Source organism: Plectropomus leopardus, chromosome 17 (assembly GCF_008729295.1).
Source record: "Plectropomus leopardus isolate mb chromosome 17, YSFRI_Pleo_2.0, whole genome shotgun sequence".
In the NCBI taxonomy this organism is placed as follows: Eukaryota; Metazoa; Chordata; class Actinopteri; order Perciformes; family Serranidae; genus Plectropomus; species Plectropomus leopardus.
This window is the reverse complement of record NC_056479.1, coordinates 10120883-10146740: the sequence shown is the minus strand read 5'-3', so window position 1 is coordinate 10146740 and position 25858 is coordinate 10120883. Positions and strand designations below refer to the sequence as shown.

Sequence of the window (25858 nt, the reverse complement as noted above, 5' to 3'; positions counted from 1 at the left end):
TACTGTGATATTAAATACACTGTAATACAAAATTTCAGTATATCTAATACTTAAAGGACATGGCCTTACTCACCTAAAAGATGTTTATGTTATATTCTTTTCTTATTCTTTTCAATTAAAAAAAAACATAACGTCAATTAGATCAGCGTGTGTTAAGGGTTCTGTATATGACATTCAGAGAATTAATATAGCGGCAAACAAGTATTTTCTATGTAAAGATATAGTGCAGTGATAGCATCCTGACCTGAGAATGAGGTCTCTCTACTTCTGTGTATTTTGTAATCTGAGATTTTTGGTTCATTGTTGTTGTAGACAGTATGGCAATGTATGCATGTAAAACTCTTTTTTTTCACTGTGATCGCTGATATCTACTTCTCTTCATTGCACTCATACAACGCCACCACTGGTAACAGGAAGGCATTGTCTCGAAAGTGTCCCTTGGCTAATCCCACCTTAACACTGTTAACTTTGTCAACACTGTTGGCGTTATTGGTAGGCCTGTTTGCACTGTTAGCACTGCTAGCCGCCTGCCTCCAGCTCAGCCACCTCTGCCACTTCATTTTGAGAGCTGTGTGCAAACAATCTCAGAATCATTGATACGCCTTGAATATCATATTGAAGTCCTTTACATATTGTGTCTCTTGATACAGCTTCTGTGACTTTTGGAAAACTCAGTAAGCCAAATCACCTGGCACAGGTGGTATTCATCCTGGATTTTGTGCCACATTTGGGTCCTTTCTTGGACCATCAATGTAAGTCATGGCCGTAACTGACTTTACAGACTGCCTAATATTTTATTGAGGGAGTAAGCTTCATTAATATCTAAATATATGCATTTTGTTTTCAAAACGGATATTGTATGAATTCTCCTTCAAATTCTACTAAAATCTCCAAAAAATACTGTATCATCAGCATGCACAATGTCTGTATTTTTGTACTGTTTTTGTTATTCTAATCACAATTTGAACAGATACCTGTGGATTATTTTAAGTTAATTATAGTATATAAAAGGACAAGTACTGGTTGGCTCCTTGTAAGAATTGCAGACCTTGTAAGGTTTGATTCCGCTAAGTTTGCATTTATATTTTTAAGTGCCATGAACTGTTACAGCAGCGGGGGTCTCAAAAATGTCAGCAATAAAATCAGATGACTAAACACCACAAAGGTTAACTTGGGGGAAAAAGTTTGCGATTCGGAAAAACAGAACTTTTAAGCACTCAGCTCAGTCAGAACAAATAAACAAGGCTCTGTCAGCATTGCATGTTTTCTTCAAGATTGTCTTGAAGGTTATATAATCACTGAAATAACAGAATGGATTTTAAGGAGCTGTCCTTGAATTCCCTAACAAAGCCCATTTAGCCTGAAATGGTCAAAGCCATTTAGAGGTCCGCAATAACAACATGAGGAAAAGGGATGACATTTTGGAGAGTTTATTATGTTCTCTTTCGAATGAGTTTGTACTCCTGTCTCCTCATTTTTGGACAAGAATAGTCCATAAGAACGAAACTCGTACAGGAGATGTTGATGGCATACTTTAGAAATGGTTGAAAACAAGCTCGCTATACGCTTGTGTACCTTCAAAACATTGTCCGTTAAACAAATACACCACTGTCTCTCACTGCCAACCACATTATACCACTTATAATCAAACATCTATCACATAACTCATTAGAATGATTTTAACTTCACATAGTACAAATTCATTTTAAAGTCAAGGTGACCTGGTCAGGGTTAAGTGCTTGGTAACATTGTTGGATCCTGTGGAGGAAAAGAGAATTAAATGTATGTTATATCTAAAATAAAGAGATAACTATTATAGAAATTGTACTGCAGCCTTTTGGAATTTAGGTCAAAATTGAGACAGCTCATATAAATTGTAATTTGAGGTAAAACTGTGTCTGAACATAACTGTACTAAATGATGCTTAAACTTAATTTAAAAACCTCATATATCCTTTTAAAAAACTAATTGTATTGAAATACTCCTGACGATGGGTAGATCATTGTCTGTTGTCAAAACTAATAATTAATAGAAAGTAAATATGATATAATCCTTTAAACATCATTGGAATTTCCTTGGTGTGCACAGCCAGCACAGTCATGTTTCAATAGTAAGTTCATGGTGACCTTGTACTTTATGGTATTTTCAGTCATGCTAATGTTGTGGCTCTTGAGGTGGGAATGTTGGTCCGTGGTACAGACTGAAATATCTTAGCAACTGGATGGATCTCAATTGTATTCTGTAAAGACAGTCATAGTCCACAGAGGATAAATCATACTGACCTTACAGTAGTGCAATGCTAAAGTTGCAAACTTTCCGTTTTGTGTGTGTGTGTGTGTGTGTGTGTGTGTGTGTGTGTGTGTGTGTGTGTGTGTGTGTGTGTGTCCATGCGTCTCTTTGTGTCACTCTAAGCGCCCTTTCTAAATTTAGATGTTTTTGCAGGTCCTTGAATGCAGCGGAACTCCTTATGACTTTTTTTTCCTCAACAGCAGTGTGTGGAGTTTGAGTTGCAGGGCAGATAATTGATTTGTCAATCCGAACAGAGCTGATCAGATGATTGGATGAGAGGAGCAGCTGTTGCAGAGGGAGTGAAAGTAAAATAATCAAATAGTGCTCATGATGAAGGCTCCAGCTCCAAAAGTAGAAAATCAGTATGTGGTGGCAGATGTTGTTGTCATGGCGAGCTAATAAATAAATGAGAAAAATTCTGCACTTAAACTTAAACTATGGTGTGCTTATGGTGACATGCATGCTTAAGGTTGTCGAGTCCTGCCATAGACTGAAAATAGTGAACATAGCCACCGGGACGTCACCTATTGGTTTGTAGACTTTGTTTTTGAAACCTAAAATCTGGCATTTTTGCTGTAATTCACATCTTGAATTTTAGAGCCAGAAATGACCAAAGGTGACCATTTGTGGACGAACTCGAATTTGTAAGGTATATAGAGAATTCACCCCCTGCATCGACTGTCATTGCTAGGGAATTTAGCTATAAAAGCCAAATCTTTTTTTTTGGTTACCAGGCTGTACCATGTTTATCTCTGCTGCAAAGTTGGCCATTCTAACACAGGGTCAAAGGGGATTAACTCGCTCATGGCACCAGGCTCATGCGGCCATTTGAGAGTGCAGTTTTTGGCACTTCTGCATTGGCTTTATTTTTCAGCCCCAGAGGATGCTGCCTGATAGATGCACACATATTGCATTTTCTTTTTCTAATTTTCTAAAAATTCACATTATTTTTTTTTTTTTTACATTTGTATGAAAGCTGGTGCTTATTTACATGTAAGCATGCTGATCTCAGCATTTAGCTGACAGCTACGGTGCCAAAGTAGTTAGAGCCGCACAGTGGAATCACTGAATCACATCATGATATTAAGTCACGATTGTCTTTTAAAAACATTTTAAAATGGTTTTGTTAATGTAGGCTAATACATAGGCCTACATTAAATGTAATGAATATGTTTGTCATGTGATTTTAGTTGCAATATCTGCCCAACTGTACTTGACTAAGGCAGTTATCTTGTTTCCTCTTTGTGTAAACAGTCAGCTTAAAATATACTTTCTCGTTCAGTAAGCCTAATTCACTCCTGTAGCCTGTTATTGATGATGCAAGGTTCACGCGCTGGGTTATGGGTCAGGGCAGAGAGATCCAGTTTAGTAATGATGAGTGACATCAGAGCCGACCAATCAGAGGAGGGGCTAAAGCTTTTAATGCTGCCGGAGGCTGCAGCTCGCAGTCTGAGCCACCTGTAGCGAGCACACAGAGGAAACAGCGTGTCTCCGGCACCGTTATATTCACCGTTACAGCGCCTGGTCCTCCTCAAGACGTTTACAACCAAAGACTTGAAACATGTTTTTCCGTTGTCTGCCTGTCGTGTTTCTCCTGAGTGCTGTCACTAATGGTGAGTAAAGTTTACTTCCACACTGTATTAGACCAAAAAAGTGTTGGTAATCTCACTGTGTTTCTGTTGATATCTGAACGCTTTGGATTTGATGTAGGAAGCTTGGAAATATCCTTGAAAATGGTCCTTTGTTTGATATAAGCCCACAATATATTCCACGATAGTTAAAATCGTGCAGTTAAAATGTTACTTTTATCGGCTAATGTAAAATGAGTAAGAAAGTAGTTGCTCATTATGCAAAAAAAATCCCACCTTTTATTATTATTATTATTATTATTATTATTATTATTATTATTATTATTATTATAGTAGTAGTAGTAGTAGTAGCCTATATATGAAATATTAATACCAATTCAAAACTTACTTTTAATTTTTTGTTGTTGGTCAAGGTGGAGCTAATTGTAACCACTATAATACTTTTAGGTAGTTAAATGTGTGACAGTTCATCCTCTTTTATAAGAGGATCATATGTATTATATAGAAAATTCTGGCAATCTCAGTAAAAAAAAAAATAGTTTAAGAAATTGAAAAAATCTCCTGACATACAATGCATTATATATTTATGTATCCACTCAATGCATGTATCATTTATTATGTAGTCTAGATAGTGACAGAAAAACACATACAGAGAGGTTACAATTTATTCTATTTGAGAACACCAACTGTATGGTAATATACACAAACACACCCAAGGTGATGATTGTGACGTTTATTTAATTCTTTTTTGTGTGTTTGCTTCATATACAGTATTAGAATATCTTAATAAAAGAACAACACATGAGACTTTTCAAGAATAGAGCGATAAACAATCTAAGCTTATTGATATCAATATAACATAAAAAGTTTCCTAGACGCCCAATAAAAGATATGGTTGCGTGATATGTTTCAAGTTGCAAATATAACTAGATAATAAGTAACTCATTAGAAACCTGTGACGATATTTACATCCTGTTAGGGCATACACTCTGACAGTCTTTCCCCCCCCCCTTTGCTTTATATGGAGGAGCATTTAGCTCACATTTATTCTAAGTTTCTTCTTTGTTTCTACACATTCATGGGGATTTCCCCCTAAGTAGTCTTCAACCCTGACTCATTGCTCTATCGCTGTGACTCAAAGCTCTCTGGTGGTGGACAGATGCCATAGAGAAGGCATCGGTCAAACAACAGGCGGCTCCCTGAAGCGCAGCACACTCCTCGCACAAAGTTTACTCTGTGTGTGCATAAGCGGACCCCCTTGACAGCGTGGTGAAGCTGCCCTGAGGAATTTTGATGAGCTCTCCACTGTACAGGCACGCTAAGCTTAGCTGCAGCCAAATCCATTGGTCACCCTTTTGGATCATTTTGGACTGCTCTGAAGTGCATCTCTGTGTTTTGAGGTCCCATGTATGAAGACAGATGGTATTCAGTCTCTGTCATGTGCCGGAGCCTCGCTCCGAGCCCCCAGGATGTTTGTGTGGTTCCCCTCCTGTCATGTGTCTTCTTGTATAGAAACAGAGTCTGAGGAGTCTGGGAGGTGGTGGAGGCTCTAGTTTGGGGCACTTTGAAATATCAGTAAAGAGGTCTAGATGAAAAAAGACCTCCTGGGGGTCGTGATCCTCCTCCTCTGAGTCTGGCGCCACATTTTCTTGCATCCTCTGTAAGAAATCTTCCAGAGAGAGCAGAGCACGTTAAATGCCTTCCTGTCTTCTTGCCCTGCTACTGTTTTTCTCACTCGGACCTCATGCATAGTATCATGTGCCATATTTTGCTGTTTAGTCATCATTAGGGCATTAATACAGAATTCAAGCTCTGCTCAGGGGTTAACAGGCTTTTCTAGTAATGTGAAAGGATTCATTTAGGGCTGCAACTAACAATTATTTTCACTATCTAATCTATTAATCTGAGCCTTATCTTAATGATTAATAGCAGAAATGTTAAGTCAACTTGCTTGTTTTATCTGAATTACAGCCTAAAACCATAAAATATTCAACTGGATAGCTGTAAGCGGTGTAACCGAAGGAATGTTTGGCATTTCTGCTTTAAAAATGCCTGAAACAGTGACTTGATTATTATCAGTTTCAGACAAAATTTCTGTCACTACTCGAATAATCCTTGTGGTCCACACACATTTTTCCCCTTATTTTTGCAGTTATTCTATGTAATCAGCATGAGAAGTACAAAAAGTGCCAAGTGTCGGCAAACACCAGTGTTGTTTTTGTTTCACAGTTCCTCCTGTCTTTGTTTCTGTTTGAAGTTGATCTCGTCTTCCTCATTTGACGCACCCAAACCCACGTATATTCTTTACATCTACTTCTCATGCACACTTGTAGCAGTTTCTTCCCTGTCTTTTCTCCTTCTGTCGCTGCGTCCCTGCTGCATCCTGTTGGATTAGACCTGCTCCGGGGCAGTAAATCTCACTCTGTAATTGGAAAGCATGTGCTGGCGGAGCTTTAATTGGATATGATATGTGCAGAGGCCCTGCGAGCGAGCCCTGCTCCAGGGAGCCATCTGTTACGTCCGAGTTACAGTACAAGAGCTCTGTTTGCTCAGATACAGTGTGCTCATTTCTGTCCGCCTTGTCCTGCTGAGGACTTAAATTGTTGACCGTCTGATGAAAGGGCGAGACAAGAAAAGGACCTACAGTATGACATAATTAGCCAGAATAAATAGAGACCGAGAGTTATCTGCTCATCTTCTTTTAATTTGCCTGCTGTGCTGCTCAGTGTGTCTTAGTGTGATCAGAATTGTGACAAAGCCGTGCCTTTCTTCCCGATGCTGAGCTTTTCTGTGTGTGTGTGTGTGTGTGTGTGTGTGTGTGTGTGTGTGTTGGGCTGCACATGTGTGTGTCAGGCATCAAGTCTATCTCGTCAGCAGCAGGAAGAGCTGACAGCCAAGATGAAGTTTGTCCAGATGGGAGAGAGCAAATCTTAGCAGGACATAGAGTAGAGACCTTTGGTTTTGCTCAGTCACCTTTATTACTCATCCGTTAATCATACATTGTTGTATTAATCGATCAAGTTATCTCACTCACATATGTGACAAACTAATAAAGGAGTTGCACTTAACACTTACGTTAATCATCCTGATAATTTTTTACAACATTATCCTAAAATGACCACGGACTAATTACAGGGCAAAGAGAGAAAGTGTCTAATTAGTTATTTCTAGCAGAACTTACAAAGTCTTTTTGTCAGTACACAGCAGGTCAGCTGAACCTGAAAAACAGGACATTCTTTAATCAATACGAAAAAATATTGTTTCCAATACTACATTAATGATAAATTAATATTTACTGGAGCAATACTGCCCAGCAACTGCAATACTGCCCAACAACTGCTAATAAACTCAACATGACTTAATACTCTTAACTCAAACTCAAAAATAACTGAAATAACACAATGCTGTTTATATACTTTCTCAATAAGTAATAGCAAGTCACGAAGACCCTTTTAAGAAAGAGCTTGGAAAATGATTGAGAAATTACAAAAACATAAGAAATACAATTAATATTCACAAAAACGTGTAGAAATAGTCAGAGAATCCCACAGAAAAAAAGTAAATTTACTAAAAACATGAATCTTTAGAAACACATCTGCCGGCTCTTGGTTATAAGATCACCGCTTGTTTCTTTTTCTTTTTACCCCCAATCTTTGACTGAAGGGTCTTTGGCTTGAGTATGTCCATTAACTGCTACTTTAGACTTGTAATGCTGCTTTTATTAATATTTTGTATGACATGGTCTGTAAAATGTGTGAAAATAGTGCCATGGAACTGTATTTAGACAAACATGTGAAATACGGTATCGCAGCTATCATGAAGTCACCCCTTTGTAAGTGGACTGCCATTCTGAAGCCCTGAATTTGGTATTTTGTCTGTTTCTATCTTGGTTTTCCAAACCAGAGGTGGCCATGTTTGGACGACAGGTTGAAGCTGTAGAGAAGCGAGGAGTTGACTGTAGCGATGCCTCGCTGTCACTCAAGTCGCCCTCCTGTTAAATATGCTTAATTGCACCTTAGTAAAATGTAAACATGCAAGTTATATAAAAATTCACCCCCATGCAGTTGTCATGAATGTTGATGTGAGTTATAGAGACCAAATCTGTTTTTTTGTTCCACGCTCTAGTTATGTTTATTTCTCCTGTAAATTTGGGCATTTTAACATGGCGGTCTATGGGGATTGACTCTGTTTTAGAGCCAGCCTCATGTGGCCATTCGGTGATGTGTGGTTTTGATGGCACTTTTTGCTTCATTTATCAGCTGCAGAGATTTCCGATTGTAAATATCATGATCATGTGAATATCACGATTTCAGACCCTATTGCTCGTCCTTTACTCACAATCCTGACATTGAAAACTGTCTCTTTTTTTAGCCTGAGTGCATACGCTGAGATAACAGAGATCAGACAGCATACCTCACAACGTGGCTCTCCTGTCCCACACGATGTGACGTACCCTTACATTTCCTAGAATGGGCATCATCATGCTGAAAGTGTTGCCATCAAATGTCTTGTTTTGTCTAACGAGCAGTCCAAAACATAAAGATATTCAATTTAATAGAATAGAATAGAAATACTCTATTAAACCCGCGAGGGAAATTGTTTTGTTGCAGCAGCAAAGAGGACAGCTGATCAGGACTGTTGACACGAGACACTCAGCAGGATAACAGACTGTTGCTTGCTGAAAATAAAAGCTTTCTCTGAGTCCCGTGAAGTCACTCCTGGTGATCTGGCGCTGTCGCTTTGATGTGGCAGTCCTCAGGCCTGCGTGGCTTTCCCTCAAGGAAACTGACCTTTGTGTATCTTTTGGTGTACCATGAGGTTTTTGTAACACAGGGATGGACACCTTTAAATACCAGGAGGTCATAAAGCAGTGTGTATGAAATGGTGACTCTCATTAGCTGGGACCCAAAGTGTGACCAGTAATTAGCTGTGTGCTGGAATCCAGTGTGCCTCCAGCATTTTTGTCTTTAATCAGCTTGTTTCAGATGTCATACTGCATGATTTCTGAAACACAGAAGCTTTACACACACACACACACACACACACACACACACACACACACACACACACTACAGGTCAGCTCTCCACATGACTCCTCTGTGTCCTAATGAGATGCTGCCTTGTGGCCTCAGGCTCTTCCTGACTGTTGGGTCACAACCTGTCATTTCATCTCCTGCTCTGTGTGTATTCTTTAATCAGGTCCGTCCTTCTTGCAGTGCTGCTGGATGTTAAAAAGAACTATTTGAAGAATGAACTTTCCCTTTAATCCCGACAATAAACTGGAAATATTTCATGACCCGAAAGCAGGAGAATGTTTGTCTGCAGCTCTCTGGACTGCCCAGGAATCCTTGTGGTGTGTAATTAAAACAGATTTATTCCTGAGGAGTGGCAGTGTGGACAGGAAGTTAAGGACGCGCGCTGGGGGAACTGGATCTGACTGTCAGTTTGTGAGCAGGTACTTCACAGAAGTGCAGTTGTCTTGCATGAATAGAAATCCCCCAAAGTGCAGCGCAAACAACACAAACGTCTGCCTCTCTCGGTTTCTGTTACTGTCAGTGATTTGAAGTGGGGTGAAGCTTTGACAACTGGAAGCAGACATCTCCTTGGCAACAGTTGTTTGATTCCAGTGTGGAGAAAGATAGAGGTGGAGGGGCGTGGCGTGGCTGCTTTTAAAAGGCTTCAGCTGCAGTTATAGTTTGTCAAACCAAGTAGCAGGTTGGACCGAAGGACTGAACCGGACCTTCTTATCCACATCCTCCTGAATATGTGCTCGCAGGCCGACCTTAGACCCAATTGTCACCCTGCCTGACCCAGTCATCCCTTTTGTGTCTGCAGGGGATTATCCGGCTGTAGGTTAAATCCTTAGAGACAAGGCTTTCTGAAAGACGTGCAGCGCAGTGTGCTCTTAACTGCTCTGCTGTTTCAAGTGTATTAAACAAACTGTCTGTTGGTTTACATTGTCTCGTGTGTGTTCTTAAAACTTTTCCACTGCTTCAACATCACAGGAGACGTATAAAATGGGCTAGCGGCTCTGTTAAAATCACAAAAAAAGGCTGCTAACATGTAGTTTAAGAAACGCTGTGGTCTGTGGCGACGTGAGAGAAGTTTAGACTTACATTGTTGCAGCTATTGTGGTATCAGTCTTTGGCTAAAGCGTCATAGATTGTCTGTGAAACTTGTAGCAGTTGTTTCCATGTACTTTATTTACATTTCAAACATTTCAAAATAGAGAAGCAACAGTGAACTTTGAAGGTGGAAGCAATCATCACGATGAAAATGACAGTGGAAGAAAAACAACTGTTTGTTCATGTTAAGCCACATGCACTCATGTTGTCTGTGACAATATCCCTTTTGTCCATCACTTCCCTTGTGTCTATTAATAGAGTTTTTATGATGAGAACGCATTTCATTTTCTCGGTCACTTCATCTGTTTTATTTGTGGCCTGTAGAAAGATATCAGAAGTACCTCACCACGTCAAGAGCCATTGTTAAACATGATATTATTCTCAAGGTCTCAGCCTCCTCCCAATAGCAACATCAGACCACTATTGGGCTTTAATCATTGCATGTGAAGACTACATGGAAAAAAGGAGGTTTACAGTTGTGATGTAGATTTAAATGACATGCTAATCTCGTATCAGAATTTTTATTAGATGCGTCACAAGAATCTCAGTAGCTTAAGAAATGTGATCATACCCAAAAAACCCTGTCATAATGTTTTCCACTGGCAGTACTGATAGGTGAGCCTCCAAACAGAAGCTTTCTTCCTCTCTGTGGCGCTCTACCTGTAATCGTCTCAGCTGCTGGAGTAGAGGTTGATAAGGATCACAGTAGTTTACTGCTTGGGAGGCATATAAATCACACCACTGGATTTCACAACGTTTCACTGCTGCCAACATTTTTATCAAATCTGGCATTAATTTAGTTGCAACATCAAAGATCAACGTAACAACCTTAGGTAACCTCCATTAAGGTCTGTGCCATTGGGGCATGTGGAGCATGTGCAGATGAACGGTTATAAGGCGACCTCCCCACGAAGCCAGCTCCCAGAGCTTCCCGCCTTTCCAGCAGCCGAAATCTGCTGGTTGACAAAAAACGCATCATCCAGCGGATCTTTGCCAAGGAACGGGGGGCACTGTCGACATACGAGGTGTCTTCACCATGTTCATCTGCACACGCTCCCCTTAGTTTAAGGGCGTGGCCACTTTGAGTGACAGGCTGTCAGCAGGCTGTCCAGCTCTCAGTCAGCACTTTTCCTCGCTCTTCCATAGCTCCGCCCTCTTGTCAATATAAGGTTACGTCATGGTCACTTCAAAACTGGATTCCACAAACCAATGGGTGACGTAATTGTGGTTACATCAGTTATTAATATAACGTCTATGGTTCTTCTGGTTATTCTTTGGCTCATGATTCACCGTAACAAATATCAATACATTTTTTTTATTTTTATAATCCTATTGACAAACAGACAAACAACCAGTAAACGTAACCTTCTCGGAGAAAGAAAATTAGCACTAAGCAAATAAAATTAAATGAAATAAAATAAAATTGAATGTTGCGCACTGATAACTGAGACACAAGTCCAATATCTTCTTGTATTATGGCGAAAGTTTTGACTTAGAATTAGGTTGGTTCAGTAAAAAAAGAATCCCACAGGTGCTTTGCCAATATGATGACATCATCAGTGTTTAATTGTACATCATTCGTTTTGTTTTATCATTAGTCACGATGAAAAGAGAGGCTCGTACACTGAAAACTTTCCACTGTGACAATGTGGAGATGCTGATAAGAAAGTGGTTCCTCCTCAGGTACACACAGAGCTGATAAGACTCCATGACCAAGTTTTATGAGTCCTCACACCATCACGGTTAATGCTACTCTCTTACTTCTTCACAGCTGCCTCGGGGATGATTGTGTATTGATAATGTGTGTTAAAAACTGTATTTCTAAAATGTTAAGTGCCACTGCCTTTTTCCTCAGCTCACAGATCTACATGCTGGTTCTGAGCAATAAAGCAGTAGGCATCTGTGAAATGACTACAATGCGATGATACACTCTGATTAAACGCTGGCCTTTGGGATTTTATAAAATCTAAGGTATGCAGGAACGAGGTGAAATGTTTAACCTTCAACTCAGTTGTTCATGGAAACTGTCCAAGTCTTTGGAACCGATACTCTGCTAAAATGTAACACAGGGATATCCAAGACAATTTCGACTGGATCTGATTTAAGAGGTTTTTCATTAATCTTGATCTCTGGTCCTCCAGTGAGATTAGTTAATGGCCCTTAAATCTTAATCTAGACAAGCCGGTAGCAAACTGATACATGTGTGTTTTACAACAATGATCTCACGTACGCTACTCCACATATAGAATCTTAACTCTGCCACTCCTTTACTTTACGACTTAAAAACGTCATCTGAGTCTAGATATATCTTTCCCACCTTTCGTCACTTCCTCATCTATCATCGTCGATTGCTTAATGTCTTATTCCACTCCCCGAATACCTAATTTTTGGAGGTGGGTAAGGGCATGTGTGCGTTAACATCAAGCTCATCTTGTCCATAAAAGCTAGCAGTCACAGGATGTAGGAGCCTGTGGTTTTTCCTCTCTATATGAGTTTTGGTTACCAAGCGATAAAGACGTTAGGTGACACAGGGCACAGAAAACAATCAGATCACACCCCGGATCTGATATTAGTCTTCTCGCTATTTCCTCAAGCTTTTGAGATGACTTACTGGAAAAAAATTGTTTGTGCAAGGCGTCCACCCATCATGAATATGTGCCCTGTCTGGCTGCTGAAAAAGAGCTTTGAATGTAATCATTCAATGCATACAGATGAGGAGCCGAGGTAAACTGGCTGAGCCATTATCAAAGACCTCCTGGTGTTTGTAGCACTCCTCAAGCTGCCCTCTGACTCCTCTGTTCCCCTATAAACACAAAGCAAAGAGTGGGAGCAGGCTAAATGGGAGCAGGCGTCACGACAGCACACTGAACAAATAGAGAGATGGTCAAATGAAGGTGGTGGTACTCGTGACTGACACATCTTGGTGTCGTAAACAGCTGTCACTTGCGGTACTTCTTATCTGCTGAGTCTCGGCCTTTGTCAACTTTTTACGCAGTTGTTGTTAGATGTTTATTTAAGATATGACCTTTGTAATTACAGCTTTAACTCCTGTGTATTTTGGAATATCACATGACTAATTCATCTTGAAACTTAAAGACTGACAGCAGCAATATTTAACTTTTAATTGATAATAAAAATAAATTTCCCTTTTAAAAAAAAGAAAGTGCTGTTATTGTCGTGGACAGTGTGACAGTGGACAGAACTATTTCAGCATCTTTCTGTTTGAAGACACATTTTCGTAGAATAACAATGCTACAGAAACATCAGGAATGCAACAAGCTTCCTGTAAAAAGATGATGATCTAATTTGATTTTGTACACTGAGTTAATATTCAGAGCCTCTGTTTGCTGTGAATGTGAACATGTGAATATAAGCACATTGACATGGAAATGTTTGCTAATTAATGCATCATTTTCCCCCAGTTATTAGCATGGACAATCAAGCTTGTAAGCAGTGATGTGGACCTTAAACAGCTAAAAGCTGCATTTATTAATATTTGTATATTAACAATGAATCAGATGACAAAAGGTGTCGCTTGTAGTAATGGACCCACAGAGAGTTACTGCAGTTTCCTTCAACTCTTTGAAGTATTTTAGCACCTTTTAGCATTTTAGCCATATGGTCCTCAGCTTTACAGATGTGATTACTCATACAACTCTCATTAGCGTTGTTTCCTATAGCAGCAGGCGGTGGGAAAACTGTGTTGATGGTCTGTGTGGATACTTGATTCTAATTGACTGCAGGGTGTCCATTAATTTCTGATATATATAGGATATGTACTAAGTAGTTCCAGTGAAACTGACTGTTTACTGTTCTAAATGAATGTGCTGGCTAAATAATATGATCAGCCTGTGTCTAATATGAGTAACCATAGCAACAGGGATGCAGTCAAAGCCTCCGTTTGCTATTTATTTCCAGCACTTAGTCTGGTCCTACAGTGCCTGATCATCTGAACACCACAGAAAGGTGACTCCAACACACAAGCTGTAAAAAGTACATTGGCTCTCTAAGCTTATGAATACTTTGTATCACATACAAATCAATCACTTACCACTTCAGGCTTCAGCCAACAGTACACATGGACTATTTATAAAAATATTGCCATAGATTTGGGGACAGTGATATGATTGGATAGCTAGCTAGTTCTGTAGTGACAGTATCAAATAAACAAACAAATTTGTTAACTGCATGCAGTGTTATTGACGTTGAGTCTTGCTAGCATAATGTTAGCTTTCTGGCTAATAGTTTGGCCACTGGGTTCCACTGGTGAGCTGAGTGGACTATAAAATCTCCTGTTGCTTAGTTTTATCTGAGGTTTGTCCTTTTTACTGGAGTAGTGGACGATGTTTCCATTATGAATTGTTTCAGGTATAAGGTAAAGCCTTGGGCTTTACCAGGGAAACTAAGTCATGGCTTATGAAAATATAATGCAAAATGCATGAAAATATAAATTAGTAGTTTCTGTTTTTTTGTGACCATAGTGGGTTAATGCTCTTCAGGGTGTTCATAATCAGGAATCAGTAGACTCTGAGGAGACGGCTGTTCTGCTCCCCCTGTCGTACATTTGATTCTTGATAATTGACACCATGTCAGACATTATCCCTTCACCCGTACCTTACTGTCTGAGTGATTATTGGACACTGACAGCACACACTGATTATTTTTTGTGCTTTTGTTTTGAACGTAGGAATGATAACAACAGATGTCCCCACACAAAATGTCACCACCACTCCTGCAACTTCTAACTCAACTGGCAGTTTTACAACTTCACAACTACCATCAGACGGCAGCACTGTTCCTGAGAACAGTAGCTTCACCACCAGCAGCCTGACTGAATCTCCATCAGCTCCAAACAGCAGTTCAGCGGTGTCCACTGCAAGCACAGAGACAAGCCAACCCGACATCACTAGTGAGACAACAAGTACAAACACACCCGCTCCAGATAACAATCTAACTACAAGTATATCGATCACACACAGCAGTGATGACACAACTTTGATTACACCGACCACCAACACCAGCGACACCACAAATTCGATCACACCGATCACCAATACTAGCAACACCCCAACTTCGATCACACAGACCACTAACACCAGTGATGCTACAACTTCAATTACATCGACCACCAACACCAGCGAAGCCACAAGTACCAGTACACCAACCCCAAACACCAGCAACATCACAACCACAATTACCTCAACCACAAACGCCAGCGACACCACAACTTCGATCGCACCGACCACTAACACCAGTGATGCCACAACTTCGATCGCACCGACCACTAACACCAGTGATGCCACAACTTCAATCACACCGACCACTAACGCCAGCGACACCACAGCTGCGATCACGCCGACCACTAACACCAGTGACGCCACAACTTCGATTGCATTGACCACTAACACCAGTGACACCACAACTTCGATCGCACAGACCACTAACACCAGTGACACCACAGCTTCGATCACACCGACCACTAACACCAGTGACACCACAGCTTCGATCACACCGACCGCTAACACCAGTGACGCCACAACTTCGATCGCACCGACCAGTAACACCAGCGACACCACAACTTTGATTACACCAACCACTAACACCAGTGACACCACAGCTGCGATCACACCGACCACTAACACCAGTGACGCCACAACTTCGATCACACCAACCACTAACACCAGCGACACCACAACTTTGATTACACCAACCACTAACACCACAGTGACACCACAACTTCGACCACGATCTTCGACGGTCGTGGGAAACCACAGCTTCGATCACACCGACCACTAACACCAGTGACACCACAGCTTCGATCACACCGACCGCTAACACCAGTGACGCCACAACTTCGATCACACCGACCACCAACACCAGTGACGCCACAACTTCAATTGCACCGACCAGTAACACCAGCGACACCACAACTTTGATAACACCAACCACTAACACCAGTGACACCACAGCTGCGATCACACCGACCACTAACACCAGTGACGCCACAACTTCGATCACACCAACCACTAACACCAGCGACACCACAACTTTGATTACACCAACCACTAACACCAGTGACACAACAGCTTCGATCACACCGACCACCAACACCAGTGATGCCATAACTTCTATCACACCAATCACTAACACCAGCGAGGTCACAACTTCGATTGCACCGACTACTAACACAAGCGATGCTACAAGTTTGAGTACACCAACCAGTAACACCAGTGAGGACACAAGCGCCATTACAGCCACGACACAGCTGAGCAACATCACAACAACTCCAGTGACCACACAAACCAGCAACGGCACAACAACTGCAACTGCAGTAACTCCAGAAAGCTCTACAGCCTCTCTAACTACAGCTACACTAACAAACTCTACTAACACCTCTCCTGAGACTGCGTCCACCACAACACCCTCATCCTCCACTGTCACCACAAACACAACCCTCACAGCTGGACCCCCACCCTCTTCACCTACCTCAATCTCCACCTCCAGCTCCCTCCCTACAAATACCTCCCCAGGCAGTAGCACCGAACCCCCCACTGGAAATACCACCACCCTTAGTCCCTCAACAACATCCTCAGGAGGTAGGACTAACAGCATGATGAGTGTTGATGTGTGTTCTTATAAAATAATTTAGGAAAATATGCAGGTGAGTAGGAATGAGTTAAAGCTGCATCAAACCATTTTAAAGCAACTTTCTGAACGTGCATGACAAAGCCTTTTAACCTTTTCTTAAAAGTGATGTTTTCAGCTTTTTGAAGTGGGGTTGTATAGGGTTCTTATCCTTACTCAGTGTATGACATACGGTTTCTGTCAGTTGGCATGCCCCGGTTTAGAGAAGCAGTCTTGGATTTCCACATGAAAGCCAAGCAATGTACTGCTATGAATTGGGGTCAGCAACAAAACAAATTTTAGCCACTGTTAGAAAATCAATATCAGTCTAGGTGTACGCTGTATTGAGAGTATTGTCACTGCTTTACCTTTCCATCAGAAAAAGAAAGCCAATGATGGCAACAGATTCCCATCTATGCTCACGTCAAAGCCAACAGATTCCACTGACAAAAACAGTAATTATAGTAAGCTGAACACAGGAACTGCTGGTCTATTGCTGCTTTGATCAGTTAGTTACTTTGTGCTGTTGTATGACTTTGGCACATCTAAACTAACCCTTTTCAATGCCAAAGACACACAGTAACGCAAACAAAATGAAATGTTAAATGGCTGTTTTTCTCAATGGAGTCTGGCTCCATTGAAGAAGGAATGGCTTTTTTCCCGTTAGAAATCACTGTCTAACAGAAAGTCAAAAGAGTGGAAAAACTCAGTATTACGTACATTAAAAATTGATTTTTTAAGTGGGACTTTTTTTTAGGTGGCAAAAATAGGTATCATTGCTGACCCCTCCACAGCAGTAGATTGCTTAGCTTTCATGTTGGACTCCTGCCGGCTTCTCCAAATTGGGGGCATACCAGTTGACATTTACTATATGTAGTATACTGTCAATGAATAAGTACCCCATATAACCCCACTTCAAAAAATCAGAACTGTCCCCTTTAAACAGCTTTACTTGTCCTTAATAAGAGTCTACAGTCACACTGTGAGGCTGTACTTGAGCTCACCACTAACATTAAAATACTAACACGCTCACAATGACAATTCTAACATGGTGATGCCCAGAGGGCATAATATTTACCAGGTTCACCACCTTAGTTTAGCATGCAATATTTGCTAACTAGCTCTATTAGTCATTGATGTTGGCTGTGCTCTCTATATAATGTCCTTGGACTTATTTTTACTTTTATTTTGTTACAGTAACCGGCCTCACCACTTTGACTAATCCAACTGAACCAGCTAGTGGCAGTACAACAGCCTCATCCACCACCGTCCCAACCTCCACTATAACCACCAACGGTACTGGTACCACCATCACTGAAACCACTCTGCGACCAACAGACAGCACTACCAAAAATTCAACCTCTACTCCAATCGCCACCACCATCACTACTGGTACCACTGTTACTGGCACCACTCTGCGACCAACAGACGTCACCACCAAAAATTCTACCACGACTGTAACCCCCACTACCACCATCACTACTGGTACCACCATTACTACTGGTACCACAATCACTGGTACCACCCTACGACCAACAGACGTGACCACCAAAAATTCTACCACGACTACAACCCCCACTACCACCATCACTACTGGTACCACCATCACTACTGGCACCACCATCACTGGTACCACCCTGAGACCAACAGATGTCACCACCACCAACTCCACCACAACAGCCCCACCCATCCCTCCAGTCTTAGGTTCGTATTGCCCAAAAGTTCATGATTCAAGTACATGATGTCATCAGTAAACTCAATCAGAAAAATGTAATAGATTTCCTGGGTGGAATTAAATCCTACATACATAAGGACCCACATGTTTTTTGTGGTTAAATGGTTTAGTGTCAGAATTAAAGAGAAAAAATCTTGCACTGGAGGTTATAGTTCCCTATAGCAAAAAGTTCAGCCCACTATACACTTCTTGTTCAACACCTAAGGACAGACAAAGTTAACAACATGCTGGTAAACGTAGTGGAGCATGTACATACTAAACAGGTATATATTTCCCTCAGGACCAAAAAACAGAGCTAAAATTTGGGTGGATATTGGACGTGCATTGGTCTGAGACATGACTCTAAATGAATGATAAAGGTGCTGGATGTGTAAATATGCAGCTGCTTGTTAGCAAGTTTGCCATGTCAGTTTTAAAGGTAATGATAAATCAGTGTTGTGTTCACTACTTGTTTCCACTGCCCCCAAGTGGCAAAAAACAGTAATTGAAATTTTGATAAATTCATATAATATGCGAAACAAATCAGATGGCCAATTGTTTAACACACATTTTTTTCCCCATCTCTCATCAGTATGCCCTAACATCCCATGCCCACTTGAAAGCGTCTGTCTTAATGGTACTTGCCAGTGTATCTCTGGTAGCTTCCTGGTGAATGGCCGCTGTGAACCCGGTAACATTTCATGTCTTGTCTGATTAAAAATTACCGTAAAGAAGTCAAAAGATGGTGATGGTGTTAGAACTAATTTTCTCTGCTCCCTCTCCTTATTCAGCCCAAGTGTTCCCCGGCCAGCTTCATATCACCTCCTTGACATTTCAAAATCAAATGAGCAACAGGTCCTCAGCAATATTCCAGGAGACGGCGGCTCAGATCTCAGCAGTGGTAGGTTGTGAGCTCACAAAGCATTTTGAATTTCTATAATAAATGCATCTCTCTCTCCATCCTTAAACCACATGCTTATTCTTTTCATAGCTGAGAGAAGCCCTCAAAAATCAGCCGGGGTATAGACGGTCTGATGTTGTGCGACTTGAGTGAGTATTTTATCTCACTCCTTGTGCAGAAAGATAATATACCTCATGTTCAAAAATATGCTTAAATCCATTTTTGGTGCTTTTTTAAAATTCTCTAGACCAGGAAGTGTCCAAGCAACTGTAAATAACATCTTTGAAAACACCACCGCCACTCAGGAGTCTGTTGATAAGGCCATTAATGGGGCTATAGCCAGCTCAGGAAATGATTTTTTGACTGGTGCTACATTTACAGGTAAGCATTGCTAGGACACTGCTTGATTTTGAAGAATGTGTAATGCATGAGCTAGGGGCTACATTATTTTAGGAAGAGAGGTTTTCTCATATCCATGTTTTGTATCTTCTCTCTCTTAGGTACAAACCTGTGTACACAGGAGCCATTTCCCTGTGATGTCTCCACTACAAAGTGCACATTTACCAGAGGCCGGAGTTTGTGTACCTGCCTTGAGGGCTACATCTCCATCCTGTACTCAAACACCAGCTGCAAAGGTAAAAGGGACTACATTATTTATTCAACTCATTTATCAAGACTAGCATTAGGTTTGACCCTTTGGAACTTGAGTAAATTGATTCAATTTCTTGCAAAAACATATGAGGAGAAGGAAATAAGCAACATGACACCCAAAAATTAGTAAGAAATGAGTAAACATTTCAGAACATTACCTGAAAAAAAGGCCAATAACAATAATAATAATAATAATAATGATAATTATCATCATTATTATTATATTATCCCTCATTTTTTGAAAGAAATCAAACAAATTTGCAGAGGTTTCAAAGGGTTAAACAGCTTGTGAAAGGCATCTGAACGCAGCACAAGAAAACTGATGTTGATCCAGGTCTCAAAGGGTTAAATAATCATATCATGCTCTAGTATTTATGTAATGTTCAAAATGTTTTATCTTTACCATGTACTGCTACCATAGCACTATAAATTTTTAAAACCACATGTATAGAGTTTAAGAACTGACGACCCACAGCGTCTGAGACGAGCCCAAGTGAACTTGGGCTGTAACAAAACTGTAACAAAACCTTCTTATCCTCAGTGAAATACTTGTGCGTGAGAATGAGGGGGAGAAACAACAGGGAGTGAGACTCAGAGACAAGGTCAAGAGCTGTAGCCTTTTCACCACGCTAACCCTTGACTCTTACTTCATTTATCTCTCTAATTTATTTCTTTTTAACAGGGATGTTTCCCTGGAAACATTTGAAAGCGTCAGGGCTTTCTCTTTCTCTCTCTGTCTGTTCGCACAGCTATAGAAAGAACAAATACAGACTGTCAGGCAAATGCTGCATATAGTTCCTCTACCAGGAAAACATAATTTCCTATTGTGTGCTTGTTTGTAATGGTATTCATGCAGCCTCCATATGAAGAGGCTCTCATTGTGCTCATTGTGCTCATGCTTTCATTGCGTGTGCAACCAGGTGGACTGTTTGTCTCCATCTATGCGACTGAGTCGGAAACTTTAGCTTGTTATGACCTTATTTCAGTGTCTGTGTGTTAAAAACTGTGTGTGTGTTTGTGTTTATGTTTAAATTATTGTGTTTGTCTTTGTAGCATGTCCAAGTGGACAGAAGGCAGTTGGAGACTCATGTGAACCGTGAGTATACCCTTTAATTTTTCGTTTACAGGGTAAGATTTGCCGGTGCAGGTGCATGGTGTTTGTATATCACTCTGTGTGTGTGTGTGTGTGTGTGTGTGTGTGTGTGTGGAGTACATGTTGATGTGTGTGTGGCTCCCCCATGTGGATTCAGTCTTGAACTCCATTAATATGCTACATTACAGCCCCTGACATACATTTAATGTGTGTTTAACTGCTGTATTTTGTCTTTAAGATGTGCATTTGGATATGCTGGCTTCAACTGCAATGACTGTGAGTAACAACACTGTTTTCGCAGGCAAAAATGTGCGGCAGCAGTCGTAATAGCTATGTGCCACTGACCCATAAACATCTAAATGTGTCTTCCTGTGTGTGTTTTACAGCGGCTCTGCTGGCAGTGGTGGTCATCTCCTGTGTACTGGGAGGAATTCTTCTCATCACTGTCCTGGCTTTGCTAATATACTGCTGCTGGTGAGGATATAAAAAAAAGAGTTTTTTTTGTGTGTGAGTGTTTTTTGCAGGTCAAAATACATAAAACTAGGATACATTTTTGGTTGAGGTGAATTTTTGTGAAGTATAGTTTCAGCTTTGTTTTGATGTTTTATTTAAATGTGTAGTTCAGAGCGGTTTCACATTGGAATATAACCACTGAAATTCTTTTAAAGGGTCACTTTGTTATTTTTCAACCTGGGCCCGTATTTTTCCACGTTTCTGTGTCTAAGTGACTCATGGGAACAACAGTTGAATATTGCCTTAACATTTTTGAAATTGGTGTTGTATTGTAAAGACATCTGTCTCTGCAGGGACCCTTTCCATAATATTGTCAGACAATAATCATCTGAACTTGTCATCAAAAAAAAGGACTTTTAGAAGACATAAATTGACGGTGTGCTCATGCCCCAAGTGGTAACACCGCAGCCTGTTTCGCCGCTACCAGCTGCAGCAGTCTCACTCAGTACTGGACCAATTTTTTTTAAAAAAGAGTCATGATTTCCTAAAACAGCTGGGCACTGTAGATTTTAAAACCTTACTTAAACAGGTGTAATTAGGGCATTTGTCAGGGCCTATTTTCAGCTGTGGATTAATACACATTTGGTGTGTTTGTGAGTATTTATGGCAGCACAGTAGTGTATGATTGACTGACTAAAAATTAACTACAGTGACCAGTTAATTTTGGACAAGAATGGAGCCCTCTAACAGAAAAAGAGAAATATGGATGAATATTTTGCACTCCTTTTTTTGTGCACATCAGGAGGGGATGCCCAAGAAGCAAGACAAACTACAGCAGAAGTCCATACTCACCAGGTGACATAAACCAGTCCTGGCCCACTGGCATCACCCCCATCCCCCGTGCCTCCACTAACTATGATGCAGCCACTCCCATAGAGATGACAGAAGGGGGCAACACTCATGTCCTGGTGGACAAAAAGCATCAAACCAACGGATCGGTGAGTTATCACACGTTCCCCCGTCGTCTCTGCGGTCTTAACTACTAACCACTAATACTTTCATAGATCATTCGCTAAATCAGCCACTGGTCAATTCAGTGTTGCCCCATGATCTTGCACCCAGATTGCAACTGCTTATTAACATTTAACCCACGCAGTGAGCATGGATTTGATTATTTACTGGTGAAAAATACATCTCGGTGAAGGTTTAAGTCTGGTTAAATTAGCTTATCAAGTGAAAGTGTTTGTTGCACATTGAGGCTCCAGTTACCACATTTCAGTGTGCAGTTTGGATTTGCAATACACTGAAAGAGTCTCTCTAATTTTTTTTCAATCAAATGTTTTCACCCTTGACACCTGGATATCATTTGACCTGCAAGTCAAATCCATGCTCACTGTGCACAGTCATCTCGTATCATTTCAGACACAGATAAGATACTTTGGTGATATGTTTTCTATTTTATGCACACCAGTATGTTTATCCCAATAATCCAGAATGTATATATAATGTTAGCAAGTAGCTCCCTCCCACGCTCCCTGCTTTGCCTGACTCCCAGTGTGTTGCTTTAGGGTTTTCAGCCGAAGCAGAAAGGATGGAAAAAGGTAAGGCATGGCTTTGCTTTTAGATTCTGATTTGCCTTGATGCCTCCTGCTGATGATTTAGACAGGCCACAGGGAGATTTAAGGTGGCAGGATTTCTGGGGTGATTGATTGCTTCATGAGAAATCTCTAATTGCTGTGGAAAACCGTGTTCTCTCCTCTACATGAAATGAAGTGACTGACAATTCAAAGACGTTCTGCTGTTTCTAGTTGGGGAGTAGTCATTTCCACTGTACACTGGTGACTGCGGTTATGGATACATAGGAGCAAAATACATAACTGTGTGGTGGTTTGTGTCTCTTTGTAGTCATTTTGTGACTCCTTGTGGTTGTTTTGGGTCTTTTTGTAGTCATTTGGGCCATGAGGTAAATTTTGTGTCTGACTGATGTAATTTCATGTCTCTTTGAGATTATTTTTGTGGCTTTTTTGGTTGTTTTTGAGGCTTTGTAGTCTCTGTCTGTGTCCTTGTGGTTGTTTTGTGACTCTTTGGAGTAGTTGTGTGTTCATTTGTGGCTGTTTGTGTTTTATGTATTCATATGGATTTCTTTTAAGACATTTTATGTCTTATTGAGGTAATTTTGTATCTCTTTCAGGTAATTTTTGTGTTTTTTGGTTGTTTTTTTGTTGTTTTTTAGTCTCTTTTAGTCTCCTTAAGGTTGTTTGTTACCCTTTGTGATTGTTTTGTATCTTTTTGTGGTTGTTTTGCATCTTTTTGTAGTCATTTAGGTCTAGAGGTAATTTTTGTGTCTTATTTATGTAATTTTGTCTCTGAGTTAATTTTTGTATATTTTTTGTATGTTTTGTGTCACTTTGTAGTCTCCTTATGTCCCCTTGTGGTTGTTTTTTGTCCTTGTGTAGTCTCTATCTGTCCTTTTGTGGTTGTTTTGTGCCCTTTTTGTAGTCATTTGGGTCTCTGAGGTAATTTTGTATGTGTTTGGGGGAATCTTTGTGTCTTTTTGGTTGTTTTGTGCTGTTTTGTAGTCTCTCTCTGTCTCTTTGTAGTTGCTTTGCCAGGGATTATAGATATTTTTTGTCTCTTTGCATTTCTTTGTGGTGTTTTTGTGTTTCTTTGTGATCATTTTGAGTTTCTTCCCAGTCAGTACATATTCATTTGAGGGACATTTTGCAAGTTAAGGCCAGGGGGCCTCCTAACACTTTGGGCCCCTGGGCCTGTGCCCGGGAGGCCCGTTGAGTAATCCATCCATACCTGCAGTTACTTGTGTATGTGTGCATGGCTTTTTTGAGGTGTTTGTGTTTGAATGTTTGCGGCCTCTGCATCTAAAAGACACTAACACTCTGACTGTTTTCTCTGACATTTCAGTCGGGATCATATGATCTCAACCCAGAAGGAATGAACACCTTCAAAGGTAAAAATCCATCCCGTTACTCCTATCTGGTCCAAGGCCATGAGAACCCCTACTTCTTACCAGGGGACGAGAAGAAAAACTGATGAAATCCATGTAGAAAGAGGAGCATGGTATCAAAAAGAAGCCACTGATTTGAAACTCTGGTTCTACAGGCACATTTCCTGAGAATGACTGGGTTATTTATACATTTTTTGACTCGCTTGGATTAATGACAAATCACAAAGGACATTTTTTTAAACTGGGAAACAGCCACCAAAGACATTCATTCATACGAGCAAGAACATTTGAGCATTTTTTTAAAGTGAGGTTGTGTCTGTAAATGTTGCTGATCATAAACAGTAGATGTCTCTGTTGCTCAGTGTAATTCTCATATTGTTTTACAGGATACTTTTGACTTTTTTTAAAAAATGCTTTTAAGAAATCATTCTGTAGTCTTTAAATGAAGCGTCTTATATTGCAAATTGCACTAAAGTGTGTGTTAAGTTTACCACCAGTTTTCCGCTGAAATCAAAGGTAAACTGAATGTGGGCTTTCAGGGGCTAATAGATATTTTTCTTACAATTATTTTATAGAAAATTAAATCGTGTACGACTAAAGGGGCTGGATCCCTGGTTGGGGTGGTTTTAAAGGGATTTATATTGTAGTGTCTAAAGCTGAGAACTCTGTGTTTGTTGAAGCTGCACTTGCAAAATGTGCCTGTTTTAATGGTCTTTGTGATAAACAGGAAACATGCAAAGCTGGTGATAAAGCCTGTCTCCTGGATGTGCCAATTATCACTTGTATAAATTTCTTTTTTTTTTTTAAATCTTATATATATTTATCCTTGTGTGTCTGAGACAGTGCACTATTTTATAAGTGTGTAAACGTTTTGTAAATAATTGAAGATCTTTTGGCCGAGCATGTGTGTGTATATATATATGTATATATATGCAATGAAAATACATTAATTTAAACACATCAGCCTTGTTTCTCATCATTGTTGGATGTTTAAGTAGCCTGGATAAACAACTATATCGCCCAATGATTCAAACTTTTATGATCTAATCGTTTGTTTGGAGTAACGTATTCTTTGCAGGTCTCTCGTTGATATCCAAATAGTTAATCTACTGAACCATTATGTAGTGTTTGACTCTGGGCTATCTTCAAAACATACTTAACAGTGAGTATATTGACACTTCATGACTTTTTCAATGACAATATCTGGCTAACATGAACTGAACTGAATTGATGATATGTTTCAGAAGTCTTCTACAGGAAATAATACATTACTTCAATTTTGGGTCTCAGAGACCCTGGCTGTAACCAAATATGCTCTATATTATGTGTGACTGGTGTTGACAGGACTAACACAGCATTGCCCCTCCCAAATCCCAAATAAGTCTGAATTTCTATTGTTGGCCTTTTTCATTTGGTTAGATTTGTTTTCTGTTTATTGTCAAATACAATTCTGAAAA

General features: G+C 40.3%; 1 protein-coding gene across 1 annotated transcript; it reads left to right on the top strand.

Annotated features, from left to right (window-relative positions):
* The first annotated feature begins 3757 nt into the window (after positions 1–3757).
* si:ch211-198m17.1 (mucin-2) lies at positions 3758–25015 on the top strand. The gene is made up of 14 exons (XM_042504355.1): positions 3758–3902; positions 14691–15727; positions 15774–16599; positions 17825–18331; positions 18934–19032; positions 19133–19242; positions 19333–19391; positions 19490–19623; positions 19743–19877; positions 20947–20989; positions 21225–21262; positions 21373–21460; positions 22242–22437; positions 24359–25015. The coding sequence occupies exons 1-14, from the start codon at positions 3851–3853 to the stop codon at positions 24485–24487; spliced, it is 3453 nt and encodes a 1150-aa protein (XP_042360289.1). The 5' UTR covers positions 3758–3850; the 3' UTR covers positions 24488–25015.
* Positions 25016–25858: the final 843 nt, after the last annotated feature.

What these genes read in the sequence shown, in the direction of transcription:
- si:ch211-198m17.1 (XM_042504355.1), top strand. Translation starts at nt 3,851, where the DNA reads ATGTTTTTCCGTTGTCTGCCTGTCGTGTTTCTCCTGAGTGCTGTCACT. An exon ending in CCTGAGTGCTGTCACTAATG is followed by an intron (nt 3,903 to 14,690) that starts GTGAGTAAAGTT and finishes TTTTGAACGTAG; the next exon opens with GAATGATAACAACAGATGTC. An exon ending in TGGCTTCAACTGCAATGACT is followed by an intron (nt 21,263 to 21,372) that starts GTGAGTAACAAC and finishes TGTGTTTTACAG; the next exon opens with CGGCTCTGCTGGCAGTGGTG.